Raw genomic sequence first — 22199 nt, 5'->3', positions numbered from 1 at the left:
CAGGCTCATTTTCTAGCATCAAAGAAAGACTTTTGTGAGTTTGGAGAAAAAAGATCCAAAGAATCAAGACCGTAATTAGATGATTCTTATAATCCTAATGACAAAAAAAGTACATATATAAAAAATGAATAAGATTGACTGAAAGAAGTAATAAAAAATAAAAGTGGGAAAAGAAAATATCAAATAGCAATTCTTGATGCATATTATGGTAGACCATAAGTTAATGCAGGAACATAGTAAAATAGGAGACAGCTTTAAGATGCCTACAGCCCATCTCTCCTATAGGTTACAAGTGAAAACTGAACAAAACACACAAAAAAATAACTATCTGTGGCCTCTGAAATTACTCAAAGCAGACAAAATCAAACGTTGGAGAAGCAACTTGTGCAAGCCTTTTATTTCATATTTTTTCCTGTTTTTCTCTCTTGTCTTTGCCCTTAGAAAGGCCCCTGGTGTATGGTAGGGTGGCAATAACAATGGTATAGGAGACCAAAAGAGGTGCAGAAGATTGTGCAGGAGACCAAAAGATTGTGCAGAAAGAGGCACAATCTTTCTGCCTCTGTGGACCAGGCTAGAAAAGACAGACCCCAAGGAAGAAATGGAAAACAGCTCAAGTCTCAGGCTAATCCCAAAGCTCCATGTACCTGGGACTGACTCAAACCAGATCAACAAAGCTTGGGTTATTCAACTGATATTTGAACCACTATTTCAGTCTCAGACTACCTCCTGAGTGGCACCAATGCAGGACAAAAAAACCAATGTAGCAGAGAGCTCAGGGCTGACCTGATATTTGAGCCACCCAAACAGGTTTCACACTAATCCCTAAGCTACACATGACTTGGATAAATCCAAACCAACATTGCAAATGATTAGAGAACTGAACTGAGATTTTGAGCTACCAAATTCCACAAAAGGGAAGAGAAAATTTACAGTATGAACCAAACTAGGTTGATTTCCTGCTAAAGCAAAAGCATCAAAATTCTTCAGAGGAATGCTTTGTAAAGAAGAATAAGGATGAGAAGGAGAAGAAGAAAACAGAGTCTACACCCTTAATATTTAAAATGTTTAATATGCATTTCAAAATTATTGGACATACAAAGGATCAGAAAAGTGGACTAATATTTAAGTAAAAGATCAACAGATGAAAGGTCAAGATGACTAAAATGCTAGAAGTAATAGAAAAAGACGTTAAAGTAGCTCTTTGATTATGTACCACAAAGTTAAAAAAGGGAAAATTTAGCCCAGGCATGGTGGCTCATGGGTAATCCCAGCACTCTGGGAGGCCGAGGCAGGCGCATCCCGAGACCAAGCGTTCAAGACCAGCCTGGCCAACACGTTGAAACCCCATCTCTACTAAAGATACCAAAAAAAAAAAAAAAAAAAACCCGGGGGTGGTGGCACGCAACTGTAATCCCAGGTACTCAAGAGGCTGAGACAGGAAAATGGCTTAAACCCGGGAAGCGGAGGTTGCACTGAGCCAAGATCATGCCATTGCACTCCAGCCTGGGTGACAGGGCAAGACTCCGTCTCAAAAAAAAAAAAAAAAAGGAGATTTTAGAACTGAGAAATACAATATCCAAAATGAAAATCTCACAGTAAGGGCCCAATAGCAAAATGAAGATGATAGAGAAAAGAATAACAAACTTGAAAATACATCAGTATAGATTATCTAACCTAGCTAATTTTGACTTTGCTCCCCTCAGGAGACAGTTGACAAATCTAGATACAAATTTGGTTGTCACAACTTGGGGTATGTAATGCTACAGGCATCTAGTGAGTAGAGGCAGACCTTAAAATCAAGAAAAAAATTGAAAGAAAAAAAAATAGAGCTATGGAGAGCTAGTGGGAAAGTGTCCTAAAGTCTAAGCTGTAACTGATTGGAGTCCTAGAAGGTGAAGAGAAAGAGATTGGGCCAGAAAATATATTTGAAAGAAGAATGGCCAAAAGCTTACCAAATTCAAAGAAAGACAAACTTATGAATTTAAGCCCCAAACAGGAATAAATTAAAGGGAACCACATGTAAACATCATAATTAAACTGTGGACAACAAAAGACGACATGATTTTACTTGCATGTATGTGTGTGTACAAATAGCATATATATGAAGCAGCTAGAGAAAAACAACATATTAATATCATTGGGGAACAATTACTTGAATGACCATAGATTCCTAACCAGAGAACGTGGAGACCAACAGACAATGAAACAGTATCTTTAAAGTGAAGGGGGGAAAATTGTTGGCATGGAATTACAGACCCAGTAAAAATATCTTCCACAAATAAAGGGCAAATTAAGAATAAAGACATCTTCAGATAACAAATGACTAAAAAATACCATTACCAGCAAACCTACTCTAGAAAAAATGTTAAAGGGAGTTTTTTAAGTTTCAAGGGAATGACATCATTTCAAACACATCTCCTGGTGTCAGAGGAAAACTTACTTTAGAAACAAAGGAAGGACACCAGAGTTAGTAAATAGCTGTTAAACATGAAATATTTATTATTATTCCTAGTGAGTTTTATACGGTCCATACAATTATTTAAAACAAAAATTGTACCATTATATGGTGAGCTTTCCAATATAGGTAGCTTTGATATACATGAACGACTGCAACAAACTTCAGTGTTTGTTGAAGAGACAATTATTATTGTAAAATAAAGAGACATATTATACAAAAATTTCTACATTTTACATAAAGAGGTACAACATCACAGAAGACCCTGGAGAGTTAGTCATATGTATTATAATCTCCAGAGCAACCACTCAGAAAATATGGAAATATAACCAAAGAAGTCCATAGATTAAAATAGTGTTAAAAATATTCAAATAATCCAAAAAGTGTCAGTAAAAAAAAAGAACAACAAAAAATAAGGGAGGAACAGAAACACAATAATAACATAGTATACTAAAATCCAATTTCATCAATATACATTAAATTATAATTATCTAAACTTGCCAGTGCAAAACCAGAGATTGACATAGTGGATAGAAAGACCTTATATATAAAGCTACCTAAAGGAAACACACTTTAAATTTAAAGTCATAGGTAGTTTAAAAATAAATAGATGAAAAAGATACAGCATACATCAATAAGCATCAGAAACTTGGAATTGCTATTTAATATTATAAAACAGACTTCAAGGTTGAGTTCTTGAGTCACAGAAAGTCTCAGCATCTCAGGAGGCTTGTGTTCAGCTCTCCTGCAGTCTCAAGCACTGTGTCACTCACAGCACAGAAGTACCCAGCCGCGTCGCTCATATGGGCTGAGGGTTTCGTCAGGTGGAAGGAGGTTTCACTCTTCTTAAATTCAGCCTCAAAACCGTTGATGCCTTTAACCAGGGTGGCCCTTGATGTGTACTTCAGAAGAAGCTGGATGTTGCACATACCAGAAGAGAGACGGTGAATAAGACGATGAGTAGTTGCACCTCAGCAGCACCGGGGTTCCTTCAGAGACAGAGACGTGGCTGTCAAGCTGGGTCACCGACTGGGCTCTGGTTCCTCCTGCAACACCAATGCTGTGTAAGCAAAAGCAGCGCTGACTTCGCTAAGAAGTCTACTTAGAGGCAATTACAACACAGTCACATTTACAAAAGGAGGAAAAGGAATGGAATGTTACTCACCCAGGGTAAAAATCACCTCGAGCACTGGGACGAGCAGCAGGAGCATGGCTGAGCAGAGGCAACGCTGCAGGACCCTGAGCAGGGAGGACAGAAGCCAAGGGTCCTGAGCCTCAGGAGCTAGGAGCAATGGGGAGGTTGGGCTGGACAAGTCCCTGGCTTTGAAAAGTTTCCAAAACAGAAAGGCGTCTGTTGTGCTTTAAGGACTCTTAAGGAGTCTGGATGTGCTCTGACCTCTTGCTCTCGTCACAGCTCCCTATCTACACAGACATCAGTGAGCTACATCAGCCAGCCGCAGGGAGGAGGCTCAGTGGATGAGGATGGTCGGCAATGAACACAGATGCCTCCTTAGTGCAACGTCGCCCCCTGGAGGGCACAGGTGGAACCACAGATACAAGGAAGTGAACTGTTTCCTTCTCATTTGAGAGATGTGATATCAAAACCAACAGAAAGTGTTTCTTTCTTCCAGAATCTGTGATGACGTCACCTTCCGTAGAGTATATGGTTTTAATTTTAAATACATGAGAAATGAGAATTATGTAGAAATAGAAGAGTAATTTACTTCCCTGAGAAATTAGTCACAGAAGACAACGTTGTAGACTTTGAAAAACCATTGAGACACTCTATATTAGTAAAGTCGTTCATCAAGAAGAGGGGTGGTAATCAGTTGTCTCAGTCTGGGCTGAGCTTCATATGGCCCTGTGCAGCTGGATGTGCGCATTACAGTGGGTGAAAGAGATTATTCCTTTAGTTGACTCTTTAAAAAATAAATTAGATCAGAGACTCATACTTAAAGTCACCCTGGATCACATATCATTAATTAATCAAAGCAAACGATTAAAGGCAAGAATTTTCTTTGTCAAGTGGAAAGTGTGGAAAAGGCTTCCTAATTTCAGGTCAACAAGTTTAATATTTGTGAACCTAGGAGAAAATAATTTAGATAACTTATATTTAAAAAGAGAAAGTGAGAGTACTATTCCAACTGTCAGTGTTCAGAATAGACTGATATATTGTGCCAAATTATGAGAATCTGACACTAAAAAAAATTAATGCAGTTTTTCTATCTCCACAATTAAGTTTCTCCATCTATAAAGAAACTTGAACAGAATGATAAGTGGAAGAAAATGTAACACATAAATAAGTGATTATCAAAATAGTTAAAGAGATTTTTAAAAAGTAAACCTACATGAACTCAATACAGGTGGAAGGAGTGCAAGCAGCAGACCAGAAATGAGAGGAACCTGTGAGAGGTGTAGAAATGGTGAGAGATATTGACGGTGACGCTCAACAGAGCAAAGCAAACAGCAGTGCCATGTGGGTGGGAGACAATAGCGAACAAGAACAGACTGCTCTGTGCCCCAATAATGAAATGAAGCTTTTGAGCAAAAAGCCTTCCCCACCCAATCTATTGTAGCATAGAGATCATTGGATCCTAAAAATGAAATAACCCAGTAAGGAGAAAAATCTCAGGTAAAATGGGATTTTACAAGGTCAGAACAAAAACTGCTTTCTGAATACTCCATTGAATTGTACCAGCCTGAAATCAGTTTTCCCTTGGGCTTCTGATCTAGTTCTTGATTCTGCCTATAAATTTGTTATCACATGTAAGACAAAATTGTATAGTCAGCTTAAAAATTTAAATGTTACTAGGGTGGGGTTCTGAAACAAAACTTCAAACTAAACATATGTGCTGTCCTCTTAACTCTCTAAAATTCCCACTGAAATGAAATGTAAAACTATAAACAGAATGACCTGAATCCATCAATAATAAAACTAATAAAAAGATGAAAGATATCACAATTCCCATGAGGTAGATAAAAAGTGGATGCAAATACACTGATGGAGAAAACAGAGAGGGAAAAAGTCCAGGCCAGAATGAACTGTGAGAAGATTACAGTGGAAACGTGAGTGAAGGGAACCTACTGGGTGGGACCCTGGAGAGGTTCTGGGCTGAGAAAGAGAGCAGGTGATGAAGGCTGAGAGGAACAGAACACAAGAGAACATAGTGAAGGTCCACATGTGGAATGGCTGCACTAGCCTCTCTCTGTTCTCACCAACCTGCTTCTGTATTTGTGTGTGAGAAGCATATGAAGCCAACTTGGGGCATGTAATCTTCATGAGAGTTTACTTGAGCCATCCGGGATGGTTTCAGTTTTTATTACGAGTAATTAATAGAATTAGGCCATTTCCAATGATATCAGGTTCAGGGAACAAAGAGAAGCAACTTAATTACCAGTTCCCTCTTCATTCCTCCTAGAAAGAAGCCTGTCAATTCACATGACAGACCCACATACCCACACTACTGGCCAGGCACCCCATTCAAGAAGAAACTTTGTGGGGAACATGGACACAAAGACATAAGGAGTCCATCCTGCTACCCAGTCCTTCATTCTTAAATACAAATTAATAACAAAATAGCATTAATCCTGTATAAATATAGATGATATCTCTGTCTACACATAGAAGCCCAGAGTTATGAACTGTAAATCATCAGAATCATTGCTACCTGGATAGAAAGTGATGGATAGAATGTTATCTCATCATTCCCAAAAGCAACTAAGATAGTAGACTGGTTCTCTGGTCACTACTCTTTTAAAAATTTCTGAATTTTAGCTTTGAAAAAATTTTTCCTTTCATCTGTTTTTTATATTTATTTAGATGGTTTCTGTTAACAAGTGCTTTAACTTACATTATTTCAACTCCTCAAAATTGGTAAGGCCAGCTGTATAAACACCTTCAAAAGGGGAGTGAAATTAAAATTCGGAATATGATTAAAGTTTATTATTTCTTGAATGCTGCCCACATACCAGGCAAGTTCCATGGTAATAATGAACACTGCTGGTCCCAGCCTAGATCTCCTTTCCCAGGACAGTGTAGCCATCCCCCGCTACTGTGAGTGTTGGCTACTCTTGGCTCACAGTTGCCTCTTTCCCTAGAAAGTTGACCTCTGCCAATGAGAGCCACCATTGTCCAGTAGCATATACCTCTACCCCAAGAAACACTGCAGCCAATTATGACTTTATTCTTACCCACAATAGATCAGAGCAGTCTGGCTCCCTTGCCTCAGCATGGGAGGGATCACCCCTGTGATGTAGTTCACTCTCCAGAGCTCCCTAGGAGGTCAGGTGGGATCAAGACTCCCACTGGACCAAGTCCATGCTTAGCCTTTCCCCCTGTCTCAACCTGGTTTCCTCAATCAATTACAGAGAAAGAATTCTAACTGCAGTCTCTACTTTTAAGGAACTCACCCCAAAGCAGTATGTTATCTCATTTAATACTGAAACAAATCCTGAAATATATATAGTATGTGGCCTAATAAATGGACCATTAGTAACATAAATATTCAAACAGAAAACACAACCCAGGTTCTTTCCAGAATGCCAGGAAGCCAAAAGGTATACAACAAATGTGGAAGTAAAATTTAAGGATCTTGATTCTGGCGCAACTTTCTGCTCTTCCTTACTGCCTTTCAAATCTTTCTTCCAAGGCTTGGAAAGATTTATTCAGTCTTTTATTCTTCAGATTAAGAATTTGAAGCAAATTTGGATTGAGTTCATCCTTTTCATCAGTGACTATGGGAACAACCCTTGACAGAAATCTTAACTCTCCATTTCTAAACTTTCCCACTTTGAGGACTACATAAACTATATCATGTCCAACAGACTATAACTTCACTTTTATAATAAAGTGATGTTCAAAGTTTTTTCCTGTAATTCAACTTAATAGCTACTAAAAAGTATTCTTTTCATCAGACACAAATATTTTGCCCGAACATAGTATATATTGCAGGGCAAATATGTATTGCTAGGTAGTCAGAGGAGGGAGGCATTTATATGCTCTTCAGTGTTTCCAACTCTCCTCCAACATTTGCTGAAACATGCTCAATACCATACGGTCTCTGGTCACTGATTTAAACAGGTCTTTGTTCATCACAACAAAGCCTCTTGGTGTCTAGACTTCTTTTAGATACTTAGAGATCCTTCTCAATAAATTTTAAGTCATTCCAGCAGGTGCTGTGGGTATATGACATGCTGTGACTAGGGGTAAGACTCCCTACCATCTCCAAGCCACACTCAGTTACATAGGAATCAATATACTCTTCCACAAGGTTTTGAGTTCAATTCAGACTTTACCCCAAAATGGCAATATAGACCCTCTCTAATCTTCAATCTCTGCAAATATCTAGGCTTTTTTTTAACGTGTTCTCACCCTCTCCCTCTAGTTCTGCCATCTACTCATCAAATGTGCCTTTATATAACTCAGGAGTGGAGCTGCAGCTAAGGCTGGAGATGGGGTGAGGGTTCTATAACTAAAAGAATTTATGACTTACAGGATTTTCACAGTAGTTTGCTGATCTTTTTTATTTTGCATTTGTGTTTTCCTGTTGCATTCCTAAAGCAATGTCTGTCAAACTTCTTGGGTAACTAAATGGGGAAAGAATAAGATGTCCTATGGACAGAGACAGAATATCTGTTATTGTATGAAAATGTTTTCGTGATATAAATAAAAGGAATCATAAAACCGATCTCATAAAGCATAGATGTGGCATAAAATTAGAGTGGGCATTAAAATGTATACATTATGTGATATAGGCACCTTGCTGTATATCAATCATACCTAAATTTTTAAAATAAGGAGAGAGGAAGTAAACTTTTAGAGATGATGGATATGCTTATGGCATAGATTGTGATGTATGTATGAAATGAATATGTAATCCTTCTGGTTTGTCAATGATCTCAAAAAAATTTATTTTTTTAACCTCTCCAGAAGAAATATAAAAAATATTTTAAAACTAAAGTAGGAAGAGAATACTGGAAAATATTTTAACCAAACCAAGACTGTATCTTTCATTTTTCTTCAGGGTCTCAATTATTTTCAGAATTATAATAATACTTCCCTAATCAATCAGTCCTCCATACTAGTACTCTTAATTTCCACTTGAGTCTAGAGAGCAAAGAGGACTTTACTGCCCTGCAGTCTAAGCTCTACATCAGGCATTCCTGGGGCCCAGCAGGTTTGGGTACAGACTGCAGGTGTCTGGGGAGCACTGTGTGTTCACCGCACAGAGGTAGGTGGCTGAATCACTGAGCTTGGAGTCTCTGATGAGCAGGGAAATATACTGGCTGGCTCTATTGAGCTGTGCTGTAAACCTTCCATCTTCGTTACCACTGGAGTATACGGACATCAGCAACTTAGGTTCTTTCCTGCAATCCTGTCTGTACCAGAAGAAAGACTGAGAAGCACTGTTGCTGTAAGTGCAGTTGAAAGCGACAGTGGCTCCCTCTGGAACATTGAAGGGTCCAGGATCCTGCTCCACCTCCTTCCGTTGGCTCCAAACCCCTGTGAAAAAGACAGTGGTCAGACAGAGAAGACAAATTGGGAGGTAAATGCTTACTCCCCAGAATTCAAATCATGTTTTCACAGGCTTTCTACTCTCTTAGTTAGAGAAAAAATTCAGGCTTCTAGCCCCCAGCCTAGGATAGACAATATCTCAAAATATTGTACATTATGTTCCTATAGAGATGCCCAACTCACAGCTTAACTGAAGCCACAGGATCACCAGTAAAACTCTCAAGGATATCATCATTCTTTTCTGCCCTGGTTCACTGAGGATTAAAATTTTCAATCCAAAAAGAAATGAACATAGCAGAGATACTTTATTTCTTCCACTTTAGGAATCATAAAAAGAATCTGTCCTACCAATTAGAAAAAAGAGGTTATTTTCACAACCCCTGGTATATCACTAACCCCTCCTCTTATCGCCCTTCCCATTCTCTCTCTTTCTCTCCTTCTCTCTCTCTCAAGCACACACACACACACACACATACACACACACACACACACACACACACACACACATACACACGAGCACTTGAGAACTTTCCTCAGGGTCCCTAAGAACACACTGCCATCTTGTGGAATCATGATAGTAATCAAAGACGTACTCAAGATGTAGACCTGTATTATGTGAGCAGGTGAATGTAAAAATCTGACATATTAGTTAAATTTAAAATTTGAGAAGCAAATGCTCCAAGTCAATGTCTGTGGGGGATGTTTATGCATGCATGTGTTTGATATCAAATGGCAACTCTTGTATGAGTAAGAGGAATTATTTCTAATAGCCACTTTCCTACACTGAACAATCAGTCATGAAGCATTCTATTCCAAAACTTTGAGCGAGATTCTTGCAATTTAAGGAGCATTTCACATTACATAGCTCTTCTCCATGTCAGGCCATACATCCCCATACCATTCTGTTATCTCCAATTTTTAAAGAAATTTCCTATAATTCAAAAGAATTCTTTCAAAATAGAATGACCTAAAATCTAGCTAAAGAAATATGATTTGAGCTCACAGCCTGGGCAACATTTTTTAACAAAGCCAAGGACTGGAGCTTGGAATTCGTCATTCTGTCTTACACCAATGACATGTGCATGTCATGTTAAAACAGTATTTGTTTGGGCTGTTGCAAAAGAGATGGACCTACCTTCACTATCTAGACTTTTATATGTCTGTTCATTTGTCTAATTCCTCTCATTTCTTTTCTGGTTTTAAGTTTATATCTAGGAATAAATCTCCAAAATTTATGAATTTGGTCTTTCTCTTTGCCTTTTCATCCTAACCTAAAAAGCAAACCAGATCTATGGAGGGTTAACTATGCAAGGAACTTACCTGGGTCTACAGAGTAACAAGCACAACAACCACTATTCCTCCTCTAGTCCATAATCTGCTCTGTGTCCTTGAAGAAGCTGGTGGCTGTAGGCCAGCAATGATGCAGGCTCTTTTCTACTCAAGAGCCTTGTAATCGGTATACATCAATGATGGCCTGGGCAGGCCCTTCCCATTCCCACCAACAACTGCATAGGAAATAGAATGAAGAATAACATGCTGATATTGAAATCCCTTTTTCCAGGAATATATTGCACATGACAGAAATTACAACAGCCACTTCTCAGTAAGTGTAAAAAACAAAGGAAGAGTGACAGCAACCCAAGAATGCAGCCACTACATTCTTGGAAAATTTATAAAAAACAAATATAACATCTAAAATTGAATGGGGACCTGAAGCACAGTCCTTTCAGGAAGAAATCACCTTTTTAACATTTGTAACAAAAATAGTATGGGTGAATAGATATAATGTTGTGGTGGACCTAAGAGCATTATCAATGCTAGCAAAGTGACATTTTTTTAAAAAAAATTTTTTTAAAGTAAAAAAAAAAAAATGACAGAATTTATACATCAAAGTTGTACTGCAAAGCTTCTGTGCCTACTAATGTCTAAATAACATATAAAAGTCCTGCATATGCCTTAAGGACAGTGTTATGGCAACTAGTCAAAGAGAAATCATAGTCCCCTTCCCCGTTGGATTAAGCAGTCTTCATCTTCCATAGCATAAAATTTTCTAGATATGCCTTGTGGACATCAAAGTATTGAAAGCAAGATCTTATTCAAAGGCAATTTATCTTAAGATACTACTGTAAATGCTACTAATTTTGTGTCTATTTGAAATACATAAGTTGTGCTGTTAAAAATTACAACGGTGACAAAGGAAATTTTTATACACATGGAAAAACACACTTTGACTCATTGTGTTCTTATTATACATAATGAGATTATTCTGTATAATTATCCACAATATAATTATAATTATTGTTTATGCATTAGTTTGTTAAATAAGTTAGGGAAAAAATGGGAGTTACAAACAAAAACTACAAAAATATTGGCTTTATTCTTATCTATGTAACTACCTTTACCATTGTTCATTATTTTTGCATGGCTCCAAGTTGCTGTCTAGTGCCATTTCTTTTCTGCCTGAAAGATTCCCTTTAGATTTTCTTGTAGGGCAGATCTACAAGTGATGAATACTCTGAGTTTTTGTTTTTCTGGAACTGTCTTAATTTCTCCTTTGTTTTAGAACAATAGTTTTGCCTGATACAAAATTGTTGGTTGACATTTTTTTTTCTTTAAACACTTCAAATATGCCATCCCACTGCCTTCTGGCTTCCATGGTTTCTGATAAACAATAGACTGCTAATCTTTGGAAGATCTCTTCCATGTGATTAATCACTTATCTCTTGCAGCTTTCAAGATTCTCCATTTGTCTTTTTCTTTAAACAGTTTGATTATAATGTGTCCCAGTGAGATTTTTTTTTTTTTTTTTTGCCTTTTTTCTACTTGGTCCTTGTTGAACTTCTTGGATGTATAGGTTCATGTCTTCCAACAAATTTGGGAAGTTTGGAGTCATGATTTTTACAAATATTCTCCCTGCTTTTTCCTTTCCTCTCACTCTGGAAATCCTGTTATCCTTATGGCTGTACTTTTTATAATGTCCCACAGGTCTCTTAAGCTCTCTTCAATTTTTTTCCCTTCCGCTTCTTAGACTGAATAATTTCAGTTGGCCTATCTTCACATTTGCAGATTCTTTCTCCTTTCTGTTACTGAGTCCCTTTATCAATTTTTTTGAAAATTTCCTCTGCATAGCCACTTCTTCTCCACTCTGAGAGGGTTTTGAGTTATATGAATACAGGAAAGCCCTTTGAATTAGCCCTTCAGAAAACCACCTGACAGGTCAACATAGTCAGGCACTATTCTTTGATAATGGGTCTACTCTGCTTCCTCCAGCCCCAGAAACCCACACTGGGAATGCCAGATGCCATTTAAAGACTATTTTGAAGCCAGCGATGGAAAGATGGAGCAAAAAAAAGTTACACTATCACAAATCTCTCCTGCTAGGTTGCAGTTACCTTTTTGTTGATTAAATGTGTGCTTGGTTGCTATAAAACTTTTTGTGGTCTTTGGCTAGAGTAGAATGGTTATGGTCTTATAGTTTCTGCCTTCATCGTCAATCCTTTCCCTGGTCCTTTGGCTACAGAAAACGGCATTTCTTTGGGATTTCTTTTCTGTACCCACCGGCATTACCAGGTTACTGGCTACTCCTGGATGCCACTGGTTTGTATGAGGCAAAAGGAAACTCATGAAACTCACTGTTCTAGCATTGTTCAGGTCCTAAATTTCTTAGACAATCTGGCTTTTTCTCTCTATCTTCTAGAAACTTTTTATCTTTTGATTTTATATACAAATGGTCCCTGACTTAACGATGACTTGACTTTTGATTTTTTTCATGGTGCAAAAGCAATACCCAATCAGAACAAACTGTACTTTGTGTACCAATACAACCTTTCTATTATTCTCTTTGGGTACTTTATTCAATAAACTAGATGAGATACTCAACACTTTGTTATAAAATAGGCTTTGTGTTAGATGATTTTGCCCAACCATAGGCTAATGTAAGTGTTCTGAGCATGATTAACATAGGATAGGCAATCTTATGATGTTCAGTATATAAGATGTATTAAATGCATTTTATACTTATGGTATTTTAAACTACAATCAGTTTACTGGGAAGTAATCTCATTTCAATTCAAGGAACATCTATAATGTCCAGAATTTTTAGCTGTATCTAACAGTAATAGAAAAAAGTACACCTCCTCTAACATTCTAGAAGTGAAAGGCATGATGCTTCTTTCTTTCTCCGAACAGTGACCTTAGAACAGCCTGGTTGGTACACTCTCCAGGCAGCAACATTGTCAGAATGGTATTAATATTGAATTCCAGTTCAGCCACCTATATTCTTTTCTTGGTTAAACATGATTTTACATCATGAGGATAACCAGCATTTATTTGAGTGCACAGCTTTACAAGTTCCCGTTCAGTTTTCCAGGAAGGCCAAGGTGGTAATTATGATGAATCTCTGTAAATGTCATACAAATGCCTGTTCCTCTTTCTATTTGTTCTAGGCAAATGATTTTGATGTGACTAGGAACTGACTACAAAAAAAAGGCAAAGTTATAGCTACTAGAATGGGATGAACCGATTTTGTGATGGTGGAGAAAGAGCAACAACACTGGCACCTAGGAAGGGAAAATTTTAGACCAGGAGGTGGAGGAGCGGAGAATTAATTCACTCTTTGTATTCTAGGTCAAGCACCACAGCCTAGCAAGACAATTATATGGTCTGCTGGAGCCAAGCAGCAGCTGCAGCTGGCTATCCAATCTGCTCTTGGTTTGTCATCTTCTTCCACATTCCTTGAAATAGTAAAACTCCTGTGAATATGGCCTGTCCTGAAAATTTCTGCAATACATACATCAATAGCAGCTTCCCAACATAGATTCTTCATCCTTGTCTGTGTACAAACATAGAAATCAGTACAACTTTGTCTCAGTCTGACTCATACAAACGTATATGCTTCTCCTGATGTCTGAAAAGTCTTGGGTTATGCCTTGAATGGCTACAGAGGTTGCAAATACTCAATGGCACTGCTCATATAGCTTAATAAAAGTGATGGCAGCAGCGGGCCATCTGGAGTGGCCACTACTATCACAGCAGGGAGGCATGGCTGGGGCTGCATACTCCGTGGAACCAGGGACAAGCAGGAGCCCTGCCCCTTCTGAGTTGGAGCAGGAGCTCCCCAGGTGCCCTGCAGCTGCCCAAGCCACAGCTTCAGGGGCATCACTGTCCTCTCTGCCCAGGAGCAGGAGAGAACCCTGCCCTTCCAGGCACAGCTGCAGCTTCCCAAGTCGTGGCTGCAGACCTAGGCCTCCCTATGCTCTTGGGGAAACCAGGAGCAGGCAGGAGCCCCACCCTTCTCAGTGAAGCTGCAGCCACCCAAGTCAAGGCTGCAAACCCAGGACTTCTGCTCCATGGGGCAGGCAGGAGCATTGCCCCCTCAACCTCCCTCTGTGGGCAGCTACAGCTTCCCAAACTGCAGCTGTGGACCGAGGCTTCTCTGTACTCTTGAGGGCCTGGGAAGCCCTCCCTGCCTTCACAGGCTCAGAAGTACCCACTCTCACTGCCTGGCTTCTCCTTGTTGTCAGCATCCACTCTGATCTCAGAGCAAAGTTGAGGCCAAGCCCAGGCACTGTTGCAGCACAGTAGAGTGTGCACACACTAGGGGAAGTGTTCACACACCAGCCCTCTGCCACCTTGACACCCTCCAGATTTTGGGCACTGACAAGCATAAGAGGGAAGCCAAGGGGGCACTGGCCTGAAGGCACTCCTTGGCACCTACCATCTGGGCACTAAGAATGACAGTAGGAGGCAGACAGGTTTCTGGGTGGAAGTGGTGGGTCCCCAGTGAGGTCACACCTTCAGGCCAAGGAGGGCCTGAAGGCTGGTTGTCAGGCTGCCAGTCCCACACACTGGAGTGGGAACTTGTGGTGCCTTTTCTGGGCCTGCCCATGGCTGCCCATGGCTGCCCATGGATCAATTGGGCATGCACTTCCTCCCTTCTGAGGCCCATAAAAGCCCCAGGCTCAGCCAGAGCTGAGCAGACCTCAGGATGACCAGCAGCAGAAAGGAGCTAACCACTACAAGCCTTCCTCTCTATTGAGAGCTGCAGACACTGGGACAACCAGCTGCAGAGAGGAGCTACCCACCGCAGGGCCTCCTCTGTGCTGAGAGCTACAGAGACAACAGGACAGCCTGCCTGCAGAGAGGAGTTTCCCACTCCAGGGTCTCCTCTCTGCTACGAGCTGAACACTCATTGGAACACCCTAGCTGTGGAAAGAAGCTACCCAATGCAGGTCTCCTCTGAGCTGTTCTATCACTTAGTAAAGCTCTACTTCATCTTGCTCACCCTCCACTTGACTGTGTACCTCATTCTTCCTGGTTGCAGGACAAGAACTTGGAACCCATCAAATGGTGGGGCTAAAAGAGCTGTTCCACAAACAGGGCTGAAACATGTCCCGTGTTCACCACATTGTGGGTAAAAAAAAGGAGAGAAGTGCTGTGGCCCTGTGGGAAGCCCAGACCTGAGAGCTCCCCAAGTCAGTGCTATGACCCCCCTCTTTGGGACCCTATGGTTCCTGGCATCTCCAAGCTTTTGAGTGCCACCATGTTCCCCAGTGCCAGCAGTCAATGCTGCTTGCAGTGCAACTGGTCTAGCCTCAGTCTTGTAGACAGCTGGCACCCATGCCAGCACTGCCCACCTCACTACAGCAGCCAGCATGTCTGACTGTGCAGTGGCAAGACCCCACACTTCCTCACACATCCCTCACTGCTTCATGCCTGACTCACCCTTGGCAGGCATAAGATCCAGGTCGGTAGCATGAGCTGAGCGTAGTCTTCCAGGCCAAGTAAGTGGAATGAGCCCAGGGGGCCCATGCAAAACTTGAGTAAAGGCACCACCAACCACAGAGGTTTCTGGACAGAAAAGCAACACCCCAAGGATCCTAAACAAAAGTGATGTAATGCTGATCCAAATCAAGTTTAACAATAAATTCCAAACTGGATTAACCTGTTGGGTTATGCTTATGTCTGGGAATAGGTGGGACAGAACATCTTTCCATTAGGAATGGTGGCTACTTTTCGGACTCTTTTTGAGAATTAAAACAAAGATTAGCGTATCAATCTAAACTTCCATGTATAATGGATAAGAAATTATATCCTAGTTATCTATACTTTGGGACTTTGTCACAGCTGACTAAATGGGTGAAGTTAATGTTGCAGATTGGTCTGCTGATAGTAGCCTTATTTAAACATTGTTTGAGGCAAATTCAATGTATTTAGTCTCGGAATCTCTGTCCGTCAAATTGATCAGAACGGCTTCTGGAGTGGCATACTCATGAGAAAAGTTTCTAGAAAATAACACGAAGTAAGAATATGGGGTGGATATTGTTGAAAACCAGACCATCCTTAATCTCTTATACTCATAAATGTCTTGCTAGGTATGCCAGTGGTTTAAGACCATGACCACTCTACCTGACCAATTTCCAGAGTTATGCTTGCAGCAAGAAACCTTGAGGGGTGAGGTACTGTTTCCCTCTGAGACAAAGAGCAATTTGGTTTACTCCTTACTATAAAAGCAGTGAATTCTCCGAGCTCAAAGTTCCTCAGTTATGACACAGTACCACTTCAAACAAAGTATTCGTCAGCATACATATCATCTGTTTTAGATTTAAGGGAAAGAACAACGGAAGTTAATATAACAATGTTTATGCTGTTTGCTGTGTCATGGGTAACAAAATCCTTTGTCTCTAAGTAGTTTCATATATTTACTGTAGCCTCAATCAAACAAGATTAGTAACTTTTAGGAAGGGAAAACATCCAAAACCTGACAAATCCCTCCTCTCCATTATAATAAAGATTAAAGACTTGAATTACCTTTTTTTTTTTAAGACAGAAGAGGTTTCACTATATTGCCCAGGCTGGCCTTGAACTCCCGGGCTCAAGGGATCCTCCCACCTCAGCTTCCTGAGTACCTGGGACTGCAGGCACACATCACCACACTTGGTTTGAATTACTTTTGACAACAATAAGTTTCCCAAAACTGGTCTTGAATGAAACTTTTTTGAAGGATAAAATGTATAGCCCCATATGGGAATTAACTATCACATCTGATCAAATATTTGATCAATTTTTTAGTATTCTTTAATAAAATAAAGACTCATTCTGAGATATTAGTGTTATAATCTCAGATGACTATTAATCTCATGATGAGCCTAACAACCACTACACACAGTACAGGCATTATGAACCAATAATAATTTGACCATAATAATTATCTTTAACTTGACTTTTAAAAAAAAACCTAGTTTCTATAAAATGTCTCTACTTAGTCCAATTATTTGAATGTGTTTCCTGATGCAATTTTTCTCTTGCAATAATTTGAGATTAAACTTTGACATGTGCTTATCATTATTTGATTTGGGAAGTTGTTTTCATACTTTCCAACATCTTTTAAGTATACCTTTTTTTTCTTTCGGATGTTTTACTGTGGGATTATGTTTAGAGTTTGCTCGGTTCATTCAGATTACACCTGATGTCAATTGAGTGAGGACAGATTGAGACCCTGAGTTGATCTAGTTATTTGACAGAGTTCACTGAGCATAGGAAGGCCTGGTCCGGAGACAAAGGGTGAGTGCCAGCATTAAAGAACTCTACCAGATATCTGAGCAGGGAGCACATACACGAAATTCAGATTTGCTAGGATGGGAGTGAGAAGAAAGGAAAAGGAAAAAAGAACGCAAGGCCAAGCAACATTCATTTATTCATTCTGTATATATTTCTTTTTTATTTTATTTTATTTTTTAAGAGATGAGGTCTTGCTTTGTCACCCAGAGCTGAAGTGCAGTGGCACCATCATAGCTCACTGCAGCCTCCAACTCTTGGGCTCAAGATATCCTTCTGTCTGAACCTCTTGAGTAGCTAGGACTGCAGGCGCATGCCACCACACTCATTTAATATTTTATTTTTGTTTTTTGTAGAGATGAGGGTCTCACTATGTTGCCTAGGCTGGTCCTTAACTCCTGACCTCAACTGATCCTTCCACCTCGGCCTCCCAAAGTACTGGAATTACAAACATGAGCCACCACGCCCAGCCACATGCAGAAGATATTTTTTCACTGACTACTATGGGGCAGTCGCTAAAGGTAGGCACTAAAGTTAAAGGTGTGATTAAACAAACAATATCCCTGACCTCATAGAAGTTGTATCCTAATTGGAAGTTTAGGCAATGAACACACTGGCATGTAAATCAACATTATAACTAGATGTTATGATTATTACCATAAGGGAAGTAACTAGGGTTTTGTGATAAAGCTGTGGGGAGAGCCATGGATGGCTACATTAGTCACGAAGATCAAGAGAAGTCAGAAGTCTTTATCTATATACTGTGTACTTGAGCTGTGATCTGAAATGTGAAAATGAATTGGGCTTGCCCATATTTGGAGGAAGAGCATTTCAAATGGACGAGTTTGACTAAATGTGGAAAAGAACATGGCAAGTTCAGAATACTGAAAGGAGAATAGTGTTATTGCTACATAGAGAGCTAGGAGAGTTAAAAGGGGAGATTGAAAAGGAGGTTCACATGATACATATCTTTGTGTATCACAGCCTGAAATTTGCATTTTTATTCTAGAAGCAATAGAAAGCCATTGAAGCATTTTTGGGCTAGTAGAGACAGCTTTTACTTTATATTGTAAAAAATCATTCTGGCACCCCATGAAAGGGGTGCTTCTCAAACTTTGAAGGATAGAATCACACGGTTGGTCTGTTAAAATGCAGATTCAAATTCAGTCAGCCTGAGATTCCGCACAAGTTCAGATAGTGCTGGTCCACACTTACGGTAGGAACGACGTGGAGAATAGATAGCCTTGAAAGGAAAGAGAACATTAGAAGGTAAATGGGACCATGAGAGTGTTTTTCAAAGTTCATCTTTAACATATCTTATTGTATGAAGATACTTATGTTGTGTGAAACACTCTTACTCTGTATGTTTTCTAATCCTGTTTCATTTATTTTTAATAACAAATGTATAACTTCATAGAGTAAAAGAGTTAAAACATTTAAAAATTTTACTTGGCAAAGTGGAAACTTCTTTCAAGTAATAATGTTCATAACAGGTAAAGAAAGTATGGAAAACAAAAAGCATTACATGCTATTGTTGGAATCACAATTTGGTGAAAAATTTCTTCCTGAAAATTAGATATGCAGTGTTATGTGTTTTCCCTTATTCACCCAACTCCATTCTGTGAAAGCTGTGACTTGAATGATGTTAATAAAAACATTGTCTATAATACTGGATAATTAGAAATATTATCAAAAGGTGATTCACTTTTTAAAAAGTATCTATATAATGAAAACTAGACAGTCATTTAAAATTATATCCTCAATATAAGATCCCTGGCATGGAAATATCTATAATGTTGAGAGAAGCAAGCACGTTAATCAATACTGGGGACATTATCAGCCCCATTCATAGAGAAATGTAGTTGTATATGTATACAAGAAAATTTGAAAAATAGAAATACTTGTTATTTCTAGGTGATGAAGTTATGAGAATGCTCTACTTTGATAGGTAGTCGTATCTTCTAATTTATCTAGGTTGAACATACACAATTAAATAAAACTTCTAATTTAATTTAAATGTAAAACACGCAACTCTTTTCTTCAAACTCTAGATCCTGCTTTGCATCGTTGGTGGAAGAAGCAACTGACAAAGGATCATAAAGCTTAGACTCTTTTTATAGCTTTCATTTTACTGTAAGTCATGCTTGAGTAAATGATGCCATACTTGTGGATCCTAATTCTTTCATTTATAAAATGAGGGGTATGGGCTGGATCAGTATTTCTTAAAGTGTGATTGATGCAAGAGGTCCTATTAGGCAGTATACAGACAGCCTTTTCAATTGTTACATATATGATGCTATTTTAATTTATATTGGGAAAAATATAAGCAGCACTTTAAATATATTATTTATATTATATACATGGTTTCACAGATGGTATCTGGTAAAATGAAGCCAATTTTACATAGTTACTTTTAAAGTCTATTTAACATAAACATCAATTTAATATTAAATTAAGTAAATAATGGTATAGATGGTACATAGATACCAAAAACATCATGAAGATATGATCAAATGGGTAAAATGTTCCTGATGAGGGTATAGCCTGGAGAAAACTTGCTTCATGGACTCAGAGCCTGCACCACAAAGGGGTCTTCCCTCTTAAAGAGTAAAGCAGTGGAAGGAATCTGTGGGCAAACAGGCTCAGAATCTGTACAAACTGCATCAAGGAATGAAATTTAAATAATAACAAAAGGAAATTTAATTTAATATAAATTCAGTTTCATTACATAAGAAAGATACATTATCCTTCACTTCTGTTTTGGAGATGCGGGTCATAAAGAAAGTTCCCTCTATACAAAAAGAAAAAGAAAAAATCTTCACTCCCACCTGCAAGGCTAGGCCTGTGTCAAGGGTCCCGGCTGCAGGTTGTGGTACAGGCTGCAGGTACTGGGGAGACACTACCGCAAAGCACAGAAGTAGGTGGCTGAATCTCCCAGATGAGAGGCTGTGATATTCCAAACACTATAAAACTTTTCTTTTCCAAGCAGTTCTTTAAAATATTTGTCTCCCTGCTCCTTCTGGCTTGATTGAATTAAGGTCAAAGACACAAGTCTTCTCCCCGGATCCTGCCGGAACCAGTGGAAATTGAAGAGTGTTCTCTCCTGATAAGTACAATTAAGAACGGCATGCATTCCCTCCTGGATATTCAGGAATGAAGGACTCTGCTCAGTGTATGTAGTCTATTCACCCTTGTTTAAACAGAGAACCACAGACAGAGGACATTCATTCACGGAAATTCATTCATTTGGAAGATATACTCTCTTTTCACAGCCCCCACAGGTGAGCACTGAGACCCTAACCACCCTTCTATAACTTCCAGACTTATAAAGAAGAAACTACAATCTCCTTTTTTTTATGATATTTCCAGAGCCCAGCAACTCACAGCACAGCTGCCAGGAGGAAATCAAGAATGAAACTCCCAAGGGCTTCTCCGTTTTCATCACTCAGACTCAGTGAGGTCTCTGGCTGGGGTCTGGGAGCCCTCAAACACTATCAAGCCAAGTCTCTGGTTTCTCTGAGTTAATATTCATAGTTCTTTGTTGCAGGAAGCTGAAAGTCTCCCCGTCCAGCCAGAAAGAAGATTTACTCCCCCGTGCACAGATCACACAGCTCCTCCTGATCTCTGAAGAAGTAACATGGAAAAGGACCCTGGCAGGACCAAGTGCTGATTCTCAGTCAGCTGCACCTAGTGTTTGTCCCCTAGATGTTCCTCTTTCCTTTTTTCTTCTATAATACTTCCTGGGCATCTACCATGTATGTACAAGTTATAAATTGAATAACTAAAAAGGATTTCTCCCCCAAACCTAGAAAGGTTATTTTCTCTCCTTTCCAATGCAGAGCTCTGTTAAATGAGCTCCTGGGTATGGATCTAGTTATTGGCACTGTAGGTCAGTATAATGGTGTTATATCGGAGTCCTGCTCCATAAAGCTCATGTGGATTCATCATAGAATTTACGTTAAATTACACCGGAAGCAAGAAAGCTTCATTTTCTGTGCAGAAAACCTATGAGATAAAAACAAACAAACAAGAAAGCCAATACTGTCAGTTCAAATAATTGAATGGAATAAGGCCAATGTGAAATAAAGGGTGACTCTCGGCCATAACTGTAGTAAAAGAATATAATCAACAGAAGAAGAGTGGAAAGGTAAACCTTAATCTATACTTAAAGTTTCTTATTGTCTTATTTTAAATTACCTTTGTTTTATCATTTATGTCCAAGAATAACTACCATTTGTTGAAAAATTATTTTCTACCAATGCAATTCAGTCATTTAATTAAATTCACTTAATTCAATCCTTATGACCATGTGATGTATGTGTAATTACCATTGATGGTGTGTAGGTGCTCTGAGGTTATGTAATTTTGTCCAGAGTAATGCAATTTAGTAAGTGATAGACAGAGCATTTCAATGCCTGTGTCTTTTACTCACCATATGAAACCTGCAAACTAAACTAAACTAAAGCAAGCAAGGAAATGCCTATATTGGAATGCAAACTTCCCAAGATATTCCTGTAAAAGAAAGTGAATGCAATAGACAAACATAGACTCAAGCCTCGTAATGGAAGGTCTTTTGTGTCTGCATTTATCTATTTTGTTTATTACCCTACTCCTTCTACCTACAAAAACACCTGTCACTTATTATTTGTTTTTTGTTTCGTTTTGTTTTGTTTG

The 22199-nt window shown here is 39.1% G+C and overlaps 1 pseudogene and 1 gene segment (V, D, J or C); both read right to left on the bottom strand.

Moving 5' to 3' along the window:
* Window positions 1-850: 850 nt before the first annotated feature.
* On the bottom strand, window positions 851-5754 carry LOC129393872 (T cell receptor alpha variable 8-2-like; annotated as a pseudogene).
* A 2853-nt stretch (window positions 5755-8607) lies between these two features.
* Window positions 8608-9204, bottom strand: LOC117975762 (T cell receptor alpha variable 12-1-like). The segment is given in 2 exon segments: window positions 8608-8957; window positions 9153-9204. Coding segments are annotated over 2 exon segments (402 nt in total).
* Window positions 9205-22199: the final 12995 nt, after the last annotated feature.

Source organism: Pan paniscus, chromosome 15 (genome assembly GCF_029289425.2).
Source record: "Pan paniscus chromosome 15, NHGRI_mPanPan1-v2.0_pri, whole genome shotgun sequence".
NCBI lineage: Eukaryota > Metazoa > Chordata > Mammalia > Primates > Hominidae > Pan > Pan paniscus.
This window is presented reverse-complemented; position numbering and strand designations above follow the sequence as displayed.